The 21,802-nt window shown below is 37.0% G+C and overlaps 1 protein-coding gene across 7 annotated transcripts in view; it reads left to right on the top strand.

The window, feature by feature from the left end:
• The window catches only part of ERBIN (erbb2 interacting protein), a 118,028-nt gene that overhangs the window by 60,163 nt on the left and 36,063 nt on the right, over nucleotides 1-21,802 (top strand). For all 7 annotated transcript variants that reach the window (XM_059491715.1, XM_059491714.1, XM_059491712.1 and 4 more), the window contains 3 exons: nucleotides 11,546-11,624; nucleotides 12,342-12,431; nucleotides 18,615-18,671. In XM_059491715.1, coding sequence (XP_059347698.1) covers nucleotides 11,546-11,624; nucleotides 12,342-12,431; nucleotides 18,615-18,671 — 226 coding nt within the window. The remainder of the gene's footprint in view (nucleotides 1-11,545; nucleotides 11,625-12,341; nucleotides 12,432-18,614; nucleotides 18,672-21,802) is intronic.

Here is a 21,802-nt window from a genome sequence, read left to right as displayed (position 1 = left end):
AGTTACTTAATGAATTGCAGTCTGGCTTACAGAGTGAGACCAGTCATATGGGAGACCATCCAGTTGTCCAAGTAGAATTATATGCATATATATGTGTGTGCTTAATATTTGATGTTTAGATGAAGGGTCAAAATCACAGAAATTTTTCAAGTTAGCAGATTCATTACATGAAAGGTTTTAGTCCAAGATAGCAATGCTTCAATAGCATGGGAAAACTCTTACTCTTTCCATTTCTGGCTTAAATGTGTTTGGTTTCATGGGTGCAATATATAAAACTCTGTAGCAGAGACACAGCAGATGTGCAAATGCTGATACTTAAGAATATTTAATAACATTTTATCAGAACAAGGATTCATCTAAGCTAGCATCCTCCAGCAGTGACCAAAAGTAGAAGCACAGGGAAAATTTAGTAAAATACAGGAAGTCAGGAGACATGCATATTTCCCTGTATGCTCTCAGCATGCAGCCCCTTCTCTTATTGGGTCTCCTTGAGGCAGACAGGGTGTTTTTTTGATTTACAGATTTTCATTTGACTACTTCTCTTCTGTCAGTTTATCTACTGTTGGAAGTGATGTATGTTTTGAGATGTGCTGAGTTAGAATGCAAGCCTTTAAGGGTTGTGGGTCGAAGAGCATAGAGAAGTCTTTGTACAAGAGTGTATTATCCTTGGCTGCTGAAGTGGTTGTGGCACAAGTGTAGCCCAGAAAGACCAAATTGCTGCTATATGTGCAGCAAGCATAGACTAGAGTTAGTCTTAACTCTGCTTTAATTATTGGTAGTAGTCAATAAATTCTGTAGTCTTTTGGTAATGAGGATGTCTGCTGTTCTTTTGTGGCATTTTAACTTGATTCCCAAAGCTACTGTGAACCCTTAATATCAGAAGTATTTTGTTGCTTCTTTCCAGATACACCTCAGCTTTGAAATTTCAACCTGAAGCCTTGTGATGGCCTAGTCACAAGGATGAAATCATACTTGAATAAATGGTTCAATAAATAAACTGCATTTCTATATCAGAAATTACATCCTGCACGATACAAAGCATTGAGAGATGCCTTTTTTCCCACCCCACCTGACAGGTTACATCTTAAAGAGAAGTTGCAGCATACAGAATGTGAGGCCAGTGTAGAAAAATTAATTTTAATTAATGTTTTATTTATGAGGCTAAAGGAAATCAAAACATATTTAATCCTGTATGGCAAATTTATTTATGTATTGACAGCTGTACAGGAAAAAACCTCCAACTTCCAAAAAACTCCACAACTCCACTCTTCACCCCCAAATTGGTGTCTTTTGGGGTTAAACTTTAGGGAACAATAATTTCCTTGTGACTCTGGCATGCCTTAGCATGCATCTAGGGCAATGTGGAAGGCTGTCAAGGAAATATTTTTTACTCTTCTTTGAAGAAGGGGAAGGAATTTATATGCAACGTCTGATGGCATATCTAAATGTACATACAGAAGAATCAGCTTTACAGGTTACTCAAATCAAGTGGTTTGAAAGGCTGAAACATAGGATGAGGTGACTGCCAGGAAAATCAGGCTTTCCTGGAAGCTTGGGAAATGCACTTGAAATTGCCTGTGTCTGTGGGTTAGTCTAGAGGGAAATAGTGAGATGATCTACTTTTCCCTACATGCAGATGGTGAAAGAAAAAGATTGATTTCTTAAATTCCATATCATTCAGGCCTTTGAAGGATTAAACAGCAAGATGAGAAAATTACTAGCAAGACCAAGAGTAACCTGGGGCTTTGGAAATAATTGTCCCTTCAGTAGTCTCTTAGATATTTCTTTCACAGTGATGTTACAACAAATTTACTCATGTCAATTTGTTAATCTGTATTACAAGGAATCTTCATGGAAAAATAGACAACCTAAACCTAAGAAAACACTCCCCTCCCCTCACTCCCCCTGCCTCCAGGCATATCTGCCTATAAAGTTATTCCAGTAATTTTAAAGAATTATTTTAACAGATACAAATTTAGATCAAATATGTTTTCTTCAATGTTCTAAAGTAATCTGTTGATTTGGCAAACTGTCTTTGATATGCTCTGTGCCAGAAGTTGTGGAATTGGAGAATGAGAAATCAAGAAATTATCCAGTTTTGCGTTGCCCATCTGGTACGTTTAAGAATTTGGCTTTTCCAAGGGATTGAGAATTGTTCATAGTAATAGAGGGAGATAGATCCAAGTTTCATTTTCTGCTGAAGAAGTAAGACAGGAAGATCCTGAATACAAAATAACTTGCTGTAAATTTGCTATTTCTCTGCTTATACTGACAGAGAGGAGCACAGGACCAGGTTTTTTAAATCATTCATGGTAGTGAAATAGAAGATCATTGATTTCCTGCAGAGTTCTGAGTCTGTAGCTCTGTGATAGTGTATCACTGTGTAGATCCTATAAATGTGCACTAAATGTAGGCAGCCCTTCTATTTAAAGTCTTTTTTCAAGTGTTTGTAGTACTTTCTTAAATACATTGTCATATTGAAGGTACTGAAAAGAATCTGTCTATTCACAGTAAAATTATTTCTGTGTGTAAGAGAGGATGTGAATTGAATGAAATTTCAATGCAGATAAGGTTTTGAATGTGAAAATTGAGTGTATGTATCTGAAATTCTGAAATAAGTTCATTAAAATGTCTTCTTGGACTCAAAAGAAATGTTTGTAACACAAGAAAAGGTATTGTAAAAGTAATTACAGGGTTTGTAGATATGGATTTACATGTAAAGACAGCATAGAATAGCATTGCAGACTAGAGTGATTTGTGTTGGAAGGGACTTCAGAGATCGTCTCATTTCAACTCCCTTGAAAGAGGCAGGGACATTTTTTGCTAGACCAGGTTGCTCAGAGTCCCATCCAACCCGACCGTGAATACTTCCAGGGGAGGAAGCATCCACAGCTTCTCTGGGCAGCCATTTTTCTCCAACCTCACAGTAAAGACTTTCTTCCTATACACAAATCTAAACGTAGTCCCATCCATCCCATGTCCTGTCACTACTTGCTCTTGTAAAACATCCCTCTCCACCTTTCTTGTACAGCCCTTCAGGGACTGGAATGCTGTAATTAGGCTGCCCTGAAGATGACCATAAAAATTTAGTAGAATAATCTTCTTCTGGATCTTAACGACCTGTCCTTGATTCTTCTTCTAACTCCAGAACATCATATCTGTTTCTAGGGGTGGATAGGTAGCACAGGAAACATTCTTTCTCCTGCTCTGAGTTGAGACAAGAGTCTGTTCTCCCTTGCCTTGTGAATTAGCTGATCCTACTTGCTTGGGTTGGATGTTAACTTACCTTCAGCTTCCAAGGATTTAAGGGAGGGTCGTCACCTTGCTAGCATCAATGGCCTGCTCAGATTCCCAGATGGTACCCTGGCTAGTGAGCGCTTTATGCAGTGAAGCTTGTCTGTCTGGGCGCACTTGCACCCATGGCACTCAACTCTGCCTTTGGGTTCTAGCAGTGCTTCCACATTCTGGCATTCCCTGCAGCTGAGGGCTTGGATGGCTCTCTGAGACTTCAGGAGGTCTGTTCAAGTGTGGAAGCTGTGGCCTCTCTGTTGGGGTTTCATGCTCAGTACAGCAGTTGCAATGGGTAGACCCCAATTTTGTTGCCAAAAAAGGTGCATGTTGATGACTCCATAGCATGAAGTGGCTCCTCCTATGTGCAATTCGTCATGGACTGCTATGGAGACCCCTGTGCCACTTCCTTCTAAAGCCACATGTCCTGTTCCTCACACTCACTGGACCCATTTAAGTCTCTCATGATTTTTTTCCCCTAGCTACTCCTTTCTCCACTCCAGAACTGCTCTCTCTCATTTGCAAGAACTGCTGGGACTTGGCTCTTTCCTGGCAATCCTGAAAGGCGTCTCAGCTGTTACTCAGTTTTCCCTGACCCCAGGAAGCTCCTGTCCAGCTCAAACCTAGTGTTTAGTCCACCCAGAACTTACTGGAGCCACTGGTGGTGTCACCACTGTCACTATGCACCTTGCCAGTTCAGCAAAGGAGAAACTTGTATCTTTATTTTTGTAACAGGGTATGCTTTGAGTGACAGTTGTCATGTAACAGCAAAAAGTGACTGGATATGCAGCACTGATTTTGCAGTCTAGGGTAATAGAAGATAGGGCAGGGAAAAGCAAAACAGCTTCCTATGGTTACGTTTTGTGCTTCTCTGGGTACTTGACATAATTCCATCCATGAATTAAACATGATTGAAAACCATGTAACCTTGGAAATTGTCCAAACCAGCATTATCACCACAACTATTGTCAACAGCTCTGCTAGTGTTCCACATCTTGCAATTTTACCCTTCCCTGGCATGTTTTAGTTTAGGTAAATTATTGTGTCAGGCATGTCTTTAAGAAGCCTGGCTGAATTACTCAAAAATTACTGGCTATTCTTTTTTTCCACAGAGCAGGTATTGAGAAACCTGTCTTGCTACTCACATTCCTTCTCATTTACATTATGTAAGAGACACGGCTAGAAAAGGCCTAGAGAGACCTTACTCTAAAAACTGAAGATCTTACAAATGGTTTGAGGAGGAATGCTTGGAAGACCCCTAAATGTTTGCTGCACTGTCTTAGCTGTGCTAGGATGTGTGTATAAAAGCAATAAAAATCCAAATCCACAAATCCCAAAACTGTAATGGAAAGGTGTTACTGCTGTCCTACAGATGAGACTTGCATCTCATGTAAGCCTGAGATGCTGCTGGGTCTGAAACCAGCTGCAGCAAGGAAAGAGTATGAAAAGGGGAATGAATGTTCAAAAAGTAAGCGTAGGTGGGTCAGTACTGTGCATTGAATTGTTTGGGTTCTAATACACTGCTTACTTCAAATAATGAAAAGCACTCATTTGCATTCAGAAGGTATGCAGCATTAAAGAAAAATACATAAATGTGTAAATGCATAATTATCTAAGAATATAGGCTGTGACTTATATTTTAAGTTTTCAGTTCAAAATTTCAGGTTTTGCAAACAGGTCTTTCATATATTTTACTGTGTTACATCCATATGGGCTTGAAAGACAGTTGTAGCAGGGGCCTGAGGGGAAGAACAAAACAATAGCTTCTCTTTTTGTGGTGGAGCTGCTTGCCCAGAAGTTAGACCAGGATAAACAGACTAGGTGAGGGAAGAAAGTAGGTAATTTGTATTCATGCAAACTGAAACTGTATGTTTGCCTGTGTGTTCTCTATACTTGGAAAGATGCAGAGTGGAGTAAGTGCACAGCAGGCTGTGGTTTAATGTATTTTGCTCCAAGAGAGCTTTTTCGTGTCCCTGGTTTTTGGAGAGAGATTTTTCCCCTCACATTTTCTACAAACTGAGAGATCTAGCTGCAGACTCCTTTGGGAACATCACCTGTACAGCTTCTAGAGGTCTCACGTGTGTTAGTGATTTTCTTGCTCTGTGCATTTTATGTATTGAACCAAAATTTTTTTCTTGGTTCAATTTAAGCTTATTTTAAATTTTTCTGTTTAAGAAGAGGTGTAACTCTCTCTGAATACTACAAATCAGTAGATACTGCCACTTCTGTATAGCAGTGGTAGTTTCTATAATGGACATGCCTAACTTTAGCATTTGTTTCTGAATTAAGGTATGACCACAGTATGAGCTGCAGAGGAAGCCCCCATCTGCATTAGGGCTGAAGCAGGAGCATACAGGATTATCAGTACTGATCCATTGCAGTAAAGGATTCTGCTAACAGTGGATCTTGCCCATCTTTTCTATAGAGATGGAATTGCCAGTATTTGAGTGAAAAAAATCTTTCCTGATGGAGAGAAAAAAATTGTCTCAGTTTTTTCTCTTGCTCTGCAAGTTACACTGATCCTAGTGATAGGAGAAGATTGTGCCATGTAGGGGAGGAGATGAGTGTAACTCCAGATGGTGAGGGGGACCCTGTTATAGTTACCGTCCTTAATCCAAGATGAAGGACATTTGTGCACACTTGCTGTGACAGGCTATGGAAAAAAAATAAAAATCATCGCTCTCCAAGGAGTTAGAAATGAGGTGAAATTCTGTATTTCAGTCATGTTATGTGATCAAGAACTGAGTTGATTGCCTCCAGATTTGTGTTTGTTGACCCAAAATCCCTGTATGACCTTTTTGGTATGTCCTTTGGGCATGTGCTACAGCTGGTCTTGGATCGTAATTGAATACCACAAGGTTAGATAGTGAGGTTTTGCCAAGTAGAGTTCTGAATGATGAATGCTTTCTGCTTTTGGCTTAATTCAGACAAGAATTTTAAATTCCTCCTTCTTACCTTATTGCCAAATGTTCTTAAACATTCTTTCAGAGAATTTTTTTTTGTTTGGTTTGGTTTGTTTGTTGTATTTGTTTGTTTGTTTAAACTTTTGTTTGGTCTTTTTGTTTGTTGCTTTGGGGTTTGTTTTTGTGTTTTGTTTTGGGATTTTTTTGGGGGGGTTGTGTTGTTTTTTTGGGGGTGGGTGGGGGGTTTTTTGTTTCTTTGTTTTTTCCTTGTTGATTTTTTTGTTGTTGTTTTGGAGGGGTGGGGTGTTGTTGTTGTTGAGGGGGCATAATGTTGTTTTTGATAAAAACTGGCAGCGAGTTTAAAAGGGCTTGAAAACGAGGAGAAAAGAACAGTCAAGTGAATGCTAAAAGCTATTACATAAATCTAACTTCTGTGGCAAACTACACTACAAAAAGAACTTTGCTCCCAAATCAGTTTGGATCTGGTGGTTAAAGATTATCAGCAAATTGTTGGTTGTGATACTGTGCTCCGCAAATGTTCATGTCTACAGGCACAATGGTTTGTATTTTTTTGAAAAACAGTGAGCGTGATCTATAAACAAATTGAGCACTGAAATGTGTTTGGCATAGTGATTGTTACCATGTAAAATACAAAATTAATGATATGTTGAAGAATCTGTCCATATAATGCTTTTCAGTGGAAGTAGAATAAGGCTGCAACTGACCAGGTGAACTGTTGCACTGTATTCTGTAATCCTTGGGTATCAGTGTACAGAGAAAGCAGTAAAAACCCCAAAAGAAAAACAGGATTTAGAAGGAATGTGGATCTCAATTTGCAGTACTCAACTAATGAGAGGCTTATGGAAGGATTGAGTTATCTATCAAGTGGATTAATTAGCACAATGTTAAAAATGAGTAAAGGTGTATGTGGTCACAGAATCCCTTGAGATTTGCTGAGCTTTGAGGACAGATGTAAAGCAGAAAAGCAAGCAACAATTCCTCTTACAATAGCACTCTTTACAACCCCATTTTCCTCATATCTTTTTCTCATGTCTCTCTGTCTTCTTATTTATTCTGCTTTCTACTTGGTTTTTGAATTTTTCTTGGTGGGAGAAATGAAACAATACTAATCCAACAATAACTGCATGTTTGTAGCATGCAGGAGGAGTATAGCTGAGGAAAAGGGAGTGGTCAGAACATTGTTACATAGCCAGTCAGTAAATGCAACTTCCTATCACATTGTAGAGAGTAGCAGTCTCTGGATTTTTTCCCCTAGTTTCTGAATGTATATTACAAATATTAGGTATATTTCATACTGTCATTCTCAATATTGAATGATGGCCATTTATCTGTACTGAAGTACTCAGTGAGGTTGCTTCAGATGGTATGTACCATGATGATTCTGGCTTGAAGAAAATGCAAAATTAAGTTCCCAGGCTCCCTCATTGTTAGGTTTCTCATATCAGCTGAATTTCTGTTATTAATTTGTTGTTAAAACTGTTGCTGTCTCTTGCCCAAGGCATAGTCAAATAGGGGACTACTGTAGTGTCCTCTGATTATGTATAAAAGCATGCTGATTTAACATGTCTGTATTTGGATAGCTAATATTTTATTTGGCTGTTGTTTTGAGAGTAAGCTTAAATTGACATTCTCCCCTCTAGTAGATGTGCTATGTGTTTTGGTTTTTAGGTAGTTACTACAAATTTAAGCTTTCTGTGCTTCCATGAGTTCATGACACAGACAGTGGAAACTAATATTATAAACACAAGGTTTAATGTGTTGGACAAGAGCAATTTTTTATCCAAGGACCAAGCCAAGGCCAGTAGTGAGACCATCTCTCAGAAAAACTAAGCTTAGAGAATCTCTCAGCATGATTCAAACAGCTAAACTAAGGGCACAGGGTGAGTCTGAGACACAGCTTGGCCTCCAAGGAAGAGCTTAGCAGTGGTTTACTTTGATTAGTGTAAATGCTTATTTTAAGAAGGTAAATTTGTATCCTCAGCAATAAAGAGGTTTTGATTTATTTTTCAGACACCAAAAGGCCATTTCGTACAAATCATCTGTAACTTCATTTCTACAGGTGCAGGGTATTGTCATGTTAGATGCTTTCCATGTATGGATATTTCTTTTGCTGAATGAGATTTATTGCTACAACTGGAATTAAGATCATGTATATTTGAGTTTCTTGGAAGTGTGTTTCTCTTTTTATTAAAGAGTATATGACAGCAGTAAATAAGATATGGTTCTCTTTTGTCTATGGTAGTTTCCTAATCTTTCTTGGACTCAAAAATAACACTATTGCTTTACAGAAACAGAACTTTATAACATGATAAATATTACCTTTTTAATTTTGATTTTGTACTGACTAATGGAAATTAATTAAATTAGTATCCCATTGCCATCTTCTGCTTTGACTCCTCAGACCCAGTAAACTTCACATGGCTGAACTCACACACATGGACATGCACTCACACATGTGTGTATATATGTGTGTGTGTGTATATAAAGCTGTATTTTTGTTTACACCTGTGCCTGTGCATAAACATGCATGCTACTCAGGAAGCGTCAGAAATGTTGGCATGTTTTACCGCTGATGGTTCTGTTCTTCCTGGTCTCATCTGCTTCTGAGTTTAGCAAGTTATTTCCCAAAAGTGTCCGTGATACTTAGGTGTATTTGAACTCCTGGATTAACTGAATGTCATGGTTTTTTTCTTGCCTTTCACATTTGAGTAACAGAGTACAATGCTCTGCTTTGTAATAATAATAATTATTATTACAATATAATAATAATAAGTAATATTATTACTTATTATAACAATAATAAAAGTAATAATTTCAATGGTAGTATGACAAACAGGTTCCTGTCAATAAAGACCTAAAAGTCTATTTTTAAAGAAATGGTGTCACTGCTTTAGTTGAATTTATGGAGAAGTCAGCACAGTAGCTTTGCCACTCATTATCACCAATTGGTTAAAGTTTGTGTTTTGTCACTGCTTTACTTGTCTTCTGCCATCTCTTAAGTCCTGATGTGTTGCAGCCTGAATTGCCGCTAGTAAAGTCCCAGGTAAAGAAGCGAAAAGGGCCTTTGCATAATATCCATAGATGTTTAATTCAGCCGTGCAGTGAGATGTTCAGGTTCCAGACAGACACACCCCCCTGAGGGTCCCACTTTCTCCCCCTAGGGGCCCTCGGGGCTGACCTTGGTCTCAGGCAGTACAAAGGTGAGGCCCAATCAGGGAAAAGTGAGGGAGTGGCTCAGAAGCACCTATGTTCAGACATAGGAACAGGGGCAGGAGCCAATGGAGTGTAACTTAGGAGATGCCCCCCCAGGGCCTCAACAATTCCCCATTGTTTATGTTATTAAGAAAGCTTTTCTGAAGGATTCACTGAATCAACACAAAATGACCAAAACAATCAAAAGCACCCATAAGACAATTTTCAAAATGCAAACAATTCTGAGTCCTCAATGTTCAAACAGACTTTCTGGAATGTCTTAGAGCTGGCAGGAGGGATGTGGGGTTTTCTTAGGACAATTTATCAGGAAACAGAGTCAGGAGATTTCTTCAGCAGGGGCTGTTTCTCTGTCTCCTGTGGTAAAGTGGTTGGATGTGATAGACTCTGTGCAAGATAGTGTAGGTGATGGTGTGCCTGTTAGAAACTCCAAATAGAAATCATTACTTTAAGAAAAAGATGGTTACTTTAGGGAAACTTTCCTTTCTTTCCCTCCTAATCGCACTTGCTGTGGTATTATGAAGGAACTCTGGGGAAAGGGATTAGTGGAGGGAGACCATGGAAGAGGGGAAGGAGTGGTAGGAATTTGTGGGAACATAAAAAAGGGGTAATAGGACAATGGAAAGGAAAAGAGGAAAGTGGGAGGGAGGCAGGAAGGCCACAGGAATTGGGGTATGAGAAGAAGTGGAACTTACTGGACTGGAAGGTTCTTTCATTATTGACATGGGCTTTTGGATGCAGGACAGCTTGCCTGTGTTCTGTGCTCTTCTTGCTTTTAGGCTATTGCTTGGGCTTGGTGGTTGTTTGTTTTGGGTTCTATGTTCTTGGCAGGTGTGCAGAGGACTTCTGTGATGTGGATAATATTTTGCATGTTTGCAGTTTGGTGCATGTTTACTACCTTGCACTGGAACTCCACCACGTCCTGTCACATCAGCTGCTTGGGGGCCTTTTCTTCCTTGTATTACATTAAATTCCACAATTTCTCCATCTCCTAGACTGTGGAGGTATTTCTGGGGATTATTCATTTTTATAGCAGTCTGATGAACAAACATATGTTCTGTGTTATCATTCCGGGTTATGAAACCGTATTTGTTTTTTACATTGAACCATTTCACTGTCCCCAAAATGTTCATGGCAAGGACTTTTTTACCTTTGCCAGTGGGTTTGTGTTGGTGTTTTTGGACACGTTGCTGGTGCGCTGCCGTGCAAAGTGCTTAATCCAGGTAGAATGATACCAGTATGAATGGTTATTGTATTTAGGACAAATATATTTAAAATAAAAACACCTGTCCCAGGGTATAAGAACATGTTGCAAAAGCAACTGCAGTTGTGATAGCAGTGGGTTTACTTTAATTTTTTTAAAATGGCATATAGAGTAAAGATAGAGGTGAAGGTTTTGCATGGTAGAATGGTTCGGTAGAATGTGATGGATACACGTCATATTCAAGGCCTGCTTTATCAGTTTCTGACAAATAGAGATGTGTCAGATATGTGGAATGCTGCTCCACTCTGGCATTTTCACAGACAATCTTGGAAAAAAAGGAGGTTGCTTATTGTTTTAATTTTCAAACATAAGTGTGCCTGGAGCATTTTTTGTCCTCCTCTTAAATGATCTAGAAGTTAACAGCAAGCATACATCACATTTTGGGATGGATATCTGTTCAGAACTGTGAAGCTGTAAGAATACTTAAAGATTTGAATCCTTACCATTTCACCTGGATGTTATACAAGCCATTGATTGATAAGCAGATTCCATTGGAAAATTCATGCTAACAAGTGATTGCCTTTTTAAAAATAAATTATATTGGGACAGAGGTTCTTAAGTACATTCTAAAGTACAAATACTTCAATATTTGGCAATAAGCAATGGGAATTTAGTGTACTGTGTGTTTGCAAACCTGAAACATGAAAAGCTTTAGGAATAGTATAGTAAAAAATTATATTGTGTAGGAGTATTTCTTTAATGAAAACTGTATGTAAAATGAGACATCAGAAAAACAGTTCACTAGTTGCTAAATGAATCAAAGTTTTTACAGCTAGTGGTTTCATGTGCATAATTTTCATGGATGTTGTGGAATCTAGTAATTAAAGGCTGTTTTTCTACCCCTTTCTGCATCTTGCAGGCATACAGGAGTTTCCAGAAAATATAAAAAACTGTAAAGTCTTGACAGTTGTCGAGGCAAGCGTAAATCCAATTTCAAAGTAAGTTTGTACATATTTAGATGTTTTATATTTTGTGCAAATACTACTGAGTCTTGAATTTGCCCCAAGATGTGTGCCAGCCCTTGGAGGCGAGAGCAGAGTTCCCTGAGAAATACCTTCATTAACCTTGTTGCACAGCGATCTGGTATAGCTATCTCATTAAAGTACTTTCCCAAAGTTAATAGGCTTTGTGAACTATCCTTCATTATACCATGTAGCTTTCCAGCTTGTTAAAATCCATCACTTCTCTGTGACTGTAGAGAAGTGTGTGAAGAGTTTTCTTAATAACAAAAATGAATTCTGGTTTAATATGCATTTCTGCTATAGTGACAAAATTAATTTACCAGAAATCTCTACTGCCAGAGATAAAACATATCTCTTCTGGGGGAAAAGGGAATTGTGTATTTTTAAATTTATCCTGTTGTTTCTAATTAATGCCTTCTTCTCATTACGTGTCAGGAGATCACCAGTTTGTTGCATGACTGCATCTATTTGTAGTTCTTATTGCCTGTAGATATTGTTCTCAATACTTAAAATAATTTTGAAACTCATCTTATAGAGAACAACTGTCTAGTGTGACTTTAAAGAAATCACCCCCTCAATTTTAATTTTATCAATATGTAGGATGTCAGTACTATACTGCTGCTTAAGAAAATATGACTTAATGCCCTGAAAATAATTGAAACTAAGGTACCATGTTATTTTACTTCTATATAGGCTGCCAGATGGATTTTCTCAACTGTTAAACCTAACACAGCTGTACCTGAATGATGCTTTCCTTGAGTTTTTGCCAGCCAATTTTGGAAGGTATGTTGAACGTGAAACTTCACATCTACATTAGTTTTAAGTTTCTGCAGAGCAGTTTCTTCTGTTTCTGAAGAAAAGTGGGTACCGAAGAATGGGAAGTGTACATTAGGAATTTGCAATAGTTACAGGGAAAAAAAGCCTTGAATCTGTATCAGCAGCTTTTAATTTTGAATTCTGAAGGACAGACAGAATGCTTATGAAGGGTGTAAAACTCATTTACATTCTTGTTTCTTTTCCAACACTAGTATGGTAAGTAAGGAATTCTTTTTGAAATTTATGTTGCTTGTCATGTAGTAATTGGAGTGAAGCAAATAACGACTACTGTAATTCCACTTGTCCTGCCTGTCCTGGCTGCACAAATTACTTCATGCACAACTATAAGTCTCAAGTCCTTTTTTGTTAGGAATATTTCTGAAAAACCTGGCGTATTTATGGTGCATTCTGACCATGCAAAACTGTTACATGTCATAGTTTTAGTACAAGATAAATACCTCTGTAAAATAGATTAAATCTTGTGAGCAAAAGTGAAAGGGTAATACTCATAAAAGGAAAACTTCTAGATGAGCATAGGTTAAGCTGTCCATATCACACCACTTTAGCCATCTCTGCAGTTTTCCCCTCTCCATTTTTATTTTATACCCTTTTCTCCTAGATTGTTACTTTCCTGACCCATCCCATGTCCAGCAAGAATCTCTTTTAGAAAATCCAGCAATTAGTTAAGCAATTGTGTTGCTGAGTGAAAATTATTATTATATGCCTTAGGCCATATAATTTTATTTGTGTCAGCACAGTTTGCAAGAGATTAGCACAGCCCCCAGATAGTGCTGCAGCAGTTGGGCGGATGAGGAAATGAGCAATGGAACATAGGCACAGGTGCTCTCCACTAGTGACCATTAATTTATTAGTCATCTGTGATCAGAGCTGTTGGCTTGCTCTTCTCTGTTACTAGTTAATGAATGTCTAAGAGCACCAGATCTGCTACATATTCAGCTATCAAAACATCTGCTTATGATGCAGATGCATTAGTGTCATGCTTTTTTTTTCCTGAAGCACACAGTTTGCTTTTCAGAAGACTTCATTAAGGTTGAAGAATATCTGGAATATGCATAATCTTGTTGGAATTCTAATGATTGTCTATGCTTTTTTCTCTTCTGTTTTTTAATAGTCTGACCAAATGGCAAGATTTTCATAATTAAAACATGCACTACAGATAAACTTGAAGGGTTGAGGTTGACACGGCTGATCGTTTAAGTAGTAAATCCTACACATAATAAGCATCAAAAATTGTCATATTTTTTTGTCACTGTCAGCTTTTATAATGCTTAATGTTTAGTGAAATGGTAAAGTCATTAATTACTAATATCATAAGAATAAGTCAGTTACTGAAGACAACTTCAAAGCCATTTCTTCATTGTAATGTTTCTCTTCATAGTTATGAAGAATTCTGCCTTGTTTGTTAAAATGTAGTGATTTGCAGCATCCTTTTGTATACCTAGGAGAATGAATTTGAAGTATTCATGATATGTAAGTTTACCTGCTGAAATAGTGTTGCATAGGAAACATAGTGTTCTACAGGAAGACAATGTTTGGATCAAATAAAATGGAAAGCAATGAAACATTAAAATACCATTTCAAAGTAAGGTTCAGACCCCTCTGACATTGACTATTTCCATAAGTAATAAGACTGCTCTGCCATCCCACTATTTTCCATCTAGGTAAAAATACATTCTAGTGCAAAGTCTTTTAACTTCTGCTTCAGAATATGGAAATACTTCTTTTATAAACAAACAAACAAAAAAAACTCTCCTAGAAGCTGTTGAAATGTTTAATCTCATAAATGACAAGCCTTCAGTTTCTTCCAGTTTGGTGCATTAATTTTTTTGTATACAACCATATAGCTAGTACTTTTAATTGTTTAGGAATAGGTGAAGTAACTGAGTTCTGTTGCCTGCTGTTACTGGCAACTATTGTCAATAATACTGCCTCCTAAAAGCTAAGCCAACACATATTACAGCTAACAAGGTTTTTATGCTCTGTGTGTCAAGTTAGAAACCTGGTTTCTTACATCTCTTTCTCTCTTGAGTGTTCATCATTTCTACAGTTTAATTGCTGCCATTTCTCACAAATGTTGTCTCCCATTCTCTCACCTGCTGTATTTGTAGTGTTCTCACATCCCTCAGTCTATTAGACTAAATAAAATTCTGCTTTCTTCTGGTGTGGTAGGTTTTCCTTTGTGTCTGAGTATATTAATATATCTTGGAACAGGTTTCAGTTTTAATTAATTTCTTTTTGACAGAGGATGATGACATCTATAGCTATATTTAGAATTTGAATTGAGATTTCTTCATGGCTTGTACAGTGTCATGATTATCTTCTTGTTTCTCTTGGAAATGTCTGTGGTTGTGCTTCAGTGTTCCAATTATCCTTTTTGCAGCTGCCTAGTGTAATTTCCTACATGATTAAATGATGTGTTGGACAGTTCAGTTAGAAATGGCTGATGCCTACAAGGAAATCCTAAGTACTTGGCTTGGTGCAATGGTATCATGTCCTTTTTTAAATTTTTGTTTAGTCCTTAAGGCTGTACAGGTTTTTCCCCCCTGCAGTGTCTTACTAAATCACTGTATTGTCTGTGACATAAGCCAAGTTAAATATTTTTCTGATCTTAGAAGATTTCTATTAAAAAATATTGAACGGGATAGTCCTAGAAAAGGTCTTTGAGCACCTCTATTACTACTAACCTAACACTCAGCCTGGTTAGGAAAAAAATTTTTATAATGGAAGCACTTTTAGTATATCCATGCAGTATTTTGTTGGATTTATCTCCATGCTTTATTCTCATCTTCAGAATTTTTGCTAAAGATTTTCATAATTGTGAGGTCAAGATTATGCCATCTTTCCCCCCTTTTTTTAAGAATTGTATATTGGCTGTCTTTCAATGATGTTATTTTTGTCCAGCCTGTTAGGTTTAATAAGTCACCAGACTTTTCATATGATGTGCCCGTTCCTTTGGAATTCTCAGGTGACGAAGTAGGGCCTTTTCCTCCATTCCCAAATGGAAATTTGAATGCATTCATATTGGCACAGATCGTGGCATTAGCCTTCATGCCAATGCACAAATATTTGAGAACTATTATCCTTGCCTAAGAAAATCGCACATGTTGTATCTGAATACATAATGTATATTTACATTCAAATATGCAAATATATAAGCAGAAAATGCTTGAAACTCACTTCTTGCTCATTTTGAGACAGGGTTTTAAACATTTTTTTAAACATTTTTTACTAATGGGTGTGTAAGATAAACAAGGATTTATCTTCAGTGTAATTCTAAAAATCTGGCATTAATGGGATATTGTCTATAATGGGATATTGCTTCTTTACTGGATGTTGCAATTAATTTACTTTATTTCTACTTTCTCAACAATTTGCCAGTAGTAGATAGTTTTAGTAGTATCTACTGCGGGATATTTTTTATGTAAATGTACAGTGATAATAAAATTTAGTTACATGTATGTATATATATGTGTGTGTATTTAGTTACATATATACATATGTATATATGTGTTTTGTAGAAACTTTCATAAATGCAGCCTTTAACATGCATAGTTTTTATTCTGCTTTCCTTTGCATTTTAGTAACAATTTAAAATAAAAAGATTCTGCTTTAGGAAAACTGCAGAGGAGGTGTAAAGTAAAGAACATCTCTCAATGCAATATTTTTATATTTCCAAGGAATTACTGCCTGTCACACAGCAAGTGTCAAGTGTACCTGCTGTATGTTTCTTCTACATTTTTTACAGGTAGTATAGTTTATGAAATTAGATTTAAGAAGGATATTGATCTTCTCCTGGGAAATTGTTCATGTAGAGATTTTGTTTTATTGAAAAGTTTTGTTGCATTTAAAGTGCAGGCTAAGATGGTTATGATTAAAGAACGTTACTGAAAAAAAACAATTTTTAGGCTATTATACTTAGAATGAGTACATCCAGTTGAATAATACCTGTTACAGCTTTGTGCATTGGTGATGTGCAGATAGGTCTGTGTTGATGGGTTTTTCAAGTTCAAAAATTCAATATTTCTGTAGAAGTAGAACAGATCTTTTCCTCAGAATGGCCCAGATAATAGACAATCTGCTACTATGAATTCCATTTTTCCTTTAGTATAGGTGAATTAGTTCTTTATTTCTTTTCCAAATTAAATGCCACTTCTTCAGGTGCCTTATTGCATTTCTTGATGCTCAGCCTGGATGGATGCTGGATGCTTAGCACCAGCAACTGAAAAAACAGCTAGACCTAGTATTTGATGTTCGTTATTATTTTAATCTTCAATTAGCTTTTCAAGATTCAATAGTGGAAGAGGTGACAACTGCTTCAGTCAAGTATTTCTCATCAATTACTGGAAGAAAATTACATGTTGAGACACAGCCTGTATCTCCCACCTAGGAAAGGTTGAGAATGTTTTCCTAGTAGCTTCTGTGAAGCTCTACGCATAAGAAATTCAATATTTATATCTTTGGTCTCTTAGGAATAGCTGAAGAAAGATTAGAACAGGAACAAGGTGACAAAGCTATAAACATTTCTGTCCCCAAAGTCAATCTTTAAGTTCACAGAGTTAGCTTATTGCCAGCGTCACACGGTCAATTCTGGCTAAAGTCAGTGAAGTGTGGGTGTGCATATTTATAGTTTAGCATATGAAGGGAGATTTGCTGCCATTGCATTCTGTGGAAATTTGACTGCATACATGAGTTGTGAAGAAAAAACTACAAACTGTGTAGCTATCTTCCCAACAGCTGAAGCTTGATGCAGTGCTTGGTTTAGAAATCGAAGCCCAAATTGTTCATTCATGTCTGAGGGTTCTTAAAGTTCTGTTTTGCACTAGATTGGTATCTTAGGGTGCTGGTATGGTAGGCCTAGGAGGTCTTTCCCACTTATGTTCTAGGTGAACAGCAGGGCTATTACCAGGAATGGGGTTTTTATTAGGGTATTCTTTCACCACTGTTAGGGTATTGGGTTTTTGTGTTTTTTTTTTAAAGCTGGAGGGAGGAGGTTCCCCTCCAGCAGTTGCTACCAGATGGTGAGGGCTGCTTGCAGTGCTGGGCTGCACTGACCTCTCTTCTCTTTCAAGGTGACTCTTACATTCTTAGGTTATTTGTGGGCACGGCAGATCGCTGCTTTCAAAGTGAGCAATCCAAAATGAGTGAATATCTAGAGGAAAATAAATACTGTTTTCTGCTTTCTATTTCTACACAAAATATAGTTCGTACCACTTAAGTAGAATTAAGGTTTTTGTCTCTGTTCTTACAATGCACTAAGTTAAGCACCTTCAGGAAAGACTGGTCTACTCACCAAGCTCCTTTCTGATTCAGGGACCTGAATCTGTGTTGTGTGAGGGCTGTCAGTGGGTCACATGTAGAACTCTTGTCGTTACAATCCTATCTGTATTTAAACTAAATCAGTTTCGTAATTTTTTTTTAACAAATAGAGCTTTGTCACTTCTGTCCCAATACAAAAAAATTCACTGGGAAGGACAGTCATGTATGTCAAGACTGCTTGGAACTTAACTTGGCTAAGCAGTTGAGTTGGGATTTAGAGGTTATTTGTCTTGCAACCAAGGATTTACTGAAAAAAAGGTCAAACTACCTTGACCTTTTTGACAGAAATGTCAAAATGGATTCAGAAGCTGACTAGAAAGAGAATATGAAAGGAAATCCAAGATTAATTTAAAGCTATCAGGTGGAAGACTCCAGGTATTCCTTCGATAAGACTTTTTGTATTAAACTCTTTGATACCTTGCCAGTAGTAGAAATTGAACATCTTTAGTTGTGCAAAATGATCCTTTCTCTTACTTCCTGTGTACTTTTCATTATGATGGTAACATGTACCCATAATTAATCCAATGTAGTGTTTCAAAATTTTTGGGATGAAGGAAAAAATTGTGTCCAAACAGGTGCAGAAAAGCAGACAAAATCTATTTTGTTTGTTGCTTTGTCAAAATCAAGCTCCAGCCAATGAATTTAAAATAACATGCAAATTTTGCACAAAATTTCACCTCAATGTTACAGGAAAAAAATTTCAAACTTACAGATTTTTTTTTCTTTTATTTCTATCATATAAGTAAGGTCAGAGATTGCTTTTGTCACTAAATACAGAATATTGTAGTAATTTGTTATGCCTTTCTGTTACAGATTAACTAAACTCCAGATATTGGAACTTAGAGAAAACCAGTTAAAAATATTGCCAAAGTAAGTATTATATAGTTCTAGGAATTCCTACAGCATTTGTTTTAACATTAATCCATTCTACCTCTCTCCTAAAATCTAGCATTTTTCTAGTCCCTGCCTTGCAATTCTCACTTACTTCATCAAACAAGCCTAGGCACTTCTCACTTACTTCATCAAACAAGCCTAGGCTGATGGTGATGCAGTTCCTGCTGTTTCTATGAGCAAGAGCAATGCTCAGTATTTTCCAACTAGGACTCTGGAGCTCCAAGCAGCTTAACAAATATACAAGAGGTCAATGAAGAAAGAAACAGATCCCAAAGATGGGATGTGAATAGCCACCCACAGAATCACGAATACATTGTGGTGTACTGTAAAAGTGATCTTTCTCTGGCAACAGAAATTGGTAGAGTTGCTGTTTTTGGTGGATGTAAGTAGTTTCGGTGGAGAACAGGAGGCGCTAACAACTGAATAGTTGCTCTGTCTAGTTCATGCTAGGAAGCACTTGAATGCTGTAGGCTGAAGTGGAAACTGCCAGCTCTTCAAATACAACAGCCAGATTTTTAGTGACTGTAGCTAATTATATGCGTAAGACATGATCAAGGGTTATGTTCTATTGGGATTCCCTTTTTAAGTGCCTAGATACTGTACTGTGGAGTCTGCAGTATAAACAAGCCAGAACTCCTATCTAGAATGACATGTACAGCATCAGAAAGTGTGAATTTACATCTTCAAAATGTGAAGCATTCTGTGGTATAAATACTCTCAATTCTATTCAGCTCTCTCTGCTATCATTAGTTTTTAGCAGAAAAAATTACAGGACATATAATTTAGAGTGGTAGCTCTCTAAATTAAGTTCCTCCCAACTGAGTAACAGTAGCTATAATTAAAACTTACAGCTAATAGATATTTTGTTTATAAGATCACTCTGACCTTACCTGCCATAATTAACACTAAGAGCATAAATTACATGAAATATTTCTAAAAATGTAGTTTGTTCTTCAGTGATTAGACAGTAATATATGCTTTCATGTGTTTAAGTCAAACTCTGTCGAAGGTGCTGGCAAACTTTTTGCTGACTTCAGTGTTTTCAGAGTTCTGTTCTTGATTGAAAACTAAACAGTGGCTCTCATGAAGAGCTCTTCTGTCCCATAATAATCTATGGTACCTGCTGAGCTGCCAGCTTTATTATTCTATTCTGGTACTCTTATAGAAGATGTAATACAGGTTTAAAAAGTGTAGGAAATTCAAAGCAGTTAATAAGATACAGCAGTAGGTCCTAATATTTTTGCTATAGAATGCCAATATATTTCTGGTTTTCCTGTGATTCTCATCTTTCTAATGTTCTTACAGCAAATTCTTTCCTATTTGTAATAGGAAATATATTTGGATAAATTGTGCAGCATCAAACTAGCCCTCTTTCTGAGTAAAACATGCACATAATTTTGGACACTGAAGTATGAAGTGCTTGAAAGAATGTTAATCAAAATGAGTAATCAATGCCAACACACTACATCAACCTTACTTTATGCCAAACTTTATGCCAAATATGTATCATTTTTTTTGGAGCTTATCCACAGACAGAGACTGCAAGTGGCAGCATTGTAATGCAGAACAGCTGGATGAAACTGTTTCCACTGAAAGGAAAGCAAAAACACAGGGACTATTTTAGAGGCATTTTTCTGATGGGTAAATTGGAAAGATGGTCCAGTAAAAATATGGTACTTCTTTTTTTTTTTTTAAGCTTCTGTGGCCTAATTTTTAATAAAGAGAGTTAGCATTTTAGAAAGAAGCAGGTTATTTGAGAGTATAATTACAGTGATGCAGGGCCCAATCTTGCCATGATGCACACTCCCTTTGAATTGTATGCAGCTTGATATAAGCTCTACTGTTAACCTTAGTGAAGCTGTCTGTATACAACAACAGAATTTGAGACATAATTTAGGCTATCTGATCCCTTAGAATTGAGTTTAATTGATGCCAAGTTCAATAATATGAATTATGAAAGAGGCTTTCAGTTTATGGGAGGGATTATGCAGCACCTTGTCAAAGATGAAAATAGGTGTTACTCTCTGATCTAGTTAATGTTTGTTTCAACATCATTTGGCATTGAATTTTCTTGCTAACAGTAACATTATTGGAAGCCTTGCTTGCATTTTGTCTTGACAGAAAAGCAAGAAGATATTAATCCTAGAATATATGATAGTGCTATTATGTAAACAGCAGGGAGAGGAGGGAATATTTTGGACACCCTCATCTTGCAAACACATTTGTGTATGTTTTGTCATTGAGCAGATCTGATTGCTAGATCAGAGTCATTTGGGCAAGGGAAAAAAAGGGCCCCAAGTCAATAAAGTTAACTTGTCATCCTGTCATTGTTACATAACATTGGTTTGCATAGTGTGGTCTATGGAGTTGCAAAAGCTACAGAATACTATGTTAGATTCTTTGAAAGGAGTTCTTCAGCAGTGCTCCTGGGAGACTCTTTGGGGCAAATTTATTAGGAACATGCAGCGCTAAAATTGATATTGGCATAATCTCACAAAGCTTTGAGAGCTCAATCTTCTGCAGGATTTCAGAGGGACTCATATAAGTTTTGTCAGAAATTGAAAAATAATATTAGCTTTCTGATAGTCATCCAATTCATTACCTTCAAGAAATGAGGGAGTTTGTTTCTTAGCGTCTTCTGAAAATAGTATTTTCATGTTTTATTGGGTTTTTTTTCCTTCTCTAGCACAGTTAGCTAGAGGCTTTCCTTCAAAGCCTGTGTATGCTATTTGTAGAGTGCAAAAAAGGCTTCTGCTGCTTTTGTCTTTACCTGCTTATGCTAAATTCCTTGTTTGTCCCTAGCTTAATTACTCCAATGTCATGAAAACCAAATTTCTAAACAGATGTGAAGTCTCCTCCTTGGAGATTATTCCATGAATAATATTAATAATCACATTAAATTACTTTCAGTAAATATGACATTTTCCAGCATATTATTTTTGAACCGTATGTTCAGAGCAACCATAGATTGTACTGTACTTGAGGGAAAACTGAAGCTTTGAATAGCTGCATAGAGCATCTTATGCTCATGGAATTGTTTCTTGAAGAAATTGTGTGTGTGTGATATTCTGACAATATACAAGACTCTGCCATTTCAAAGCTCTTAC

Source organism: Ammospiza nelsoni, chromosome Z, assembly GCF_027579445.1.
Source record: "Ammospiza nelsoni isolate bAmmNel1 chromosome Z, bAmmNel1.pri, whole genome shotgun sequence".
NCBI lineage: Eukaryota > Metazoa > Chordata > Aves > Passeriformes > Passerellidae > Ammospiza > Ammospiza nelsoni.
This window is presented reverse-complemented; position numbering and strand designations above follow the sequence as displayed.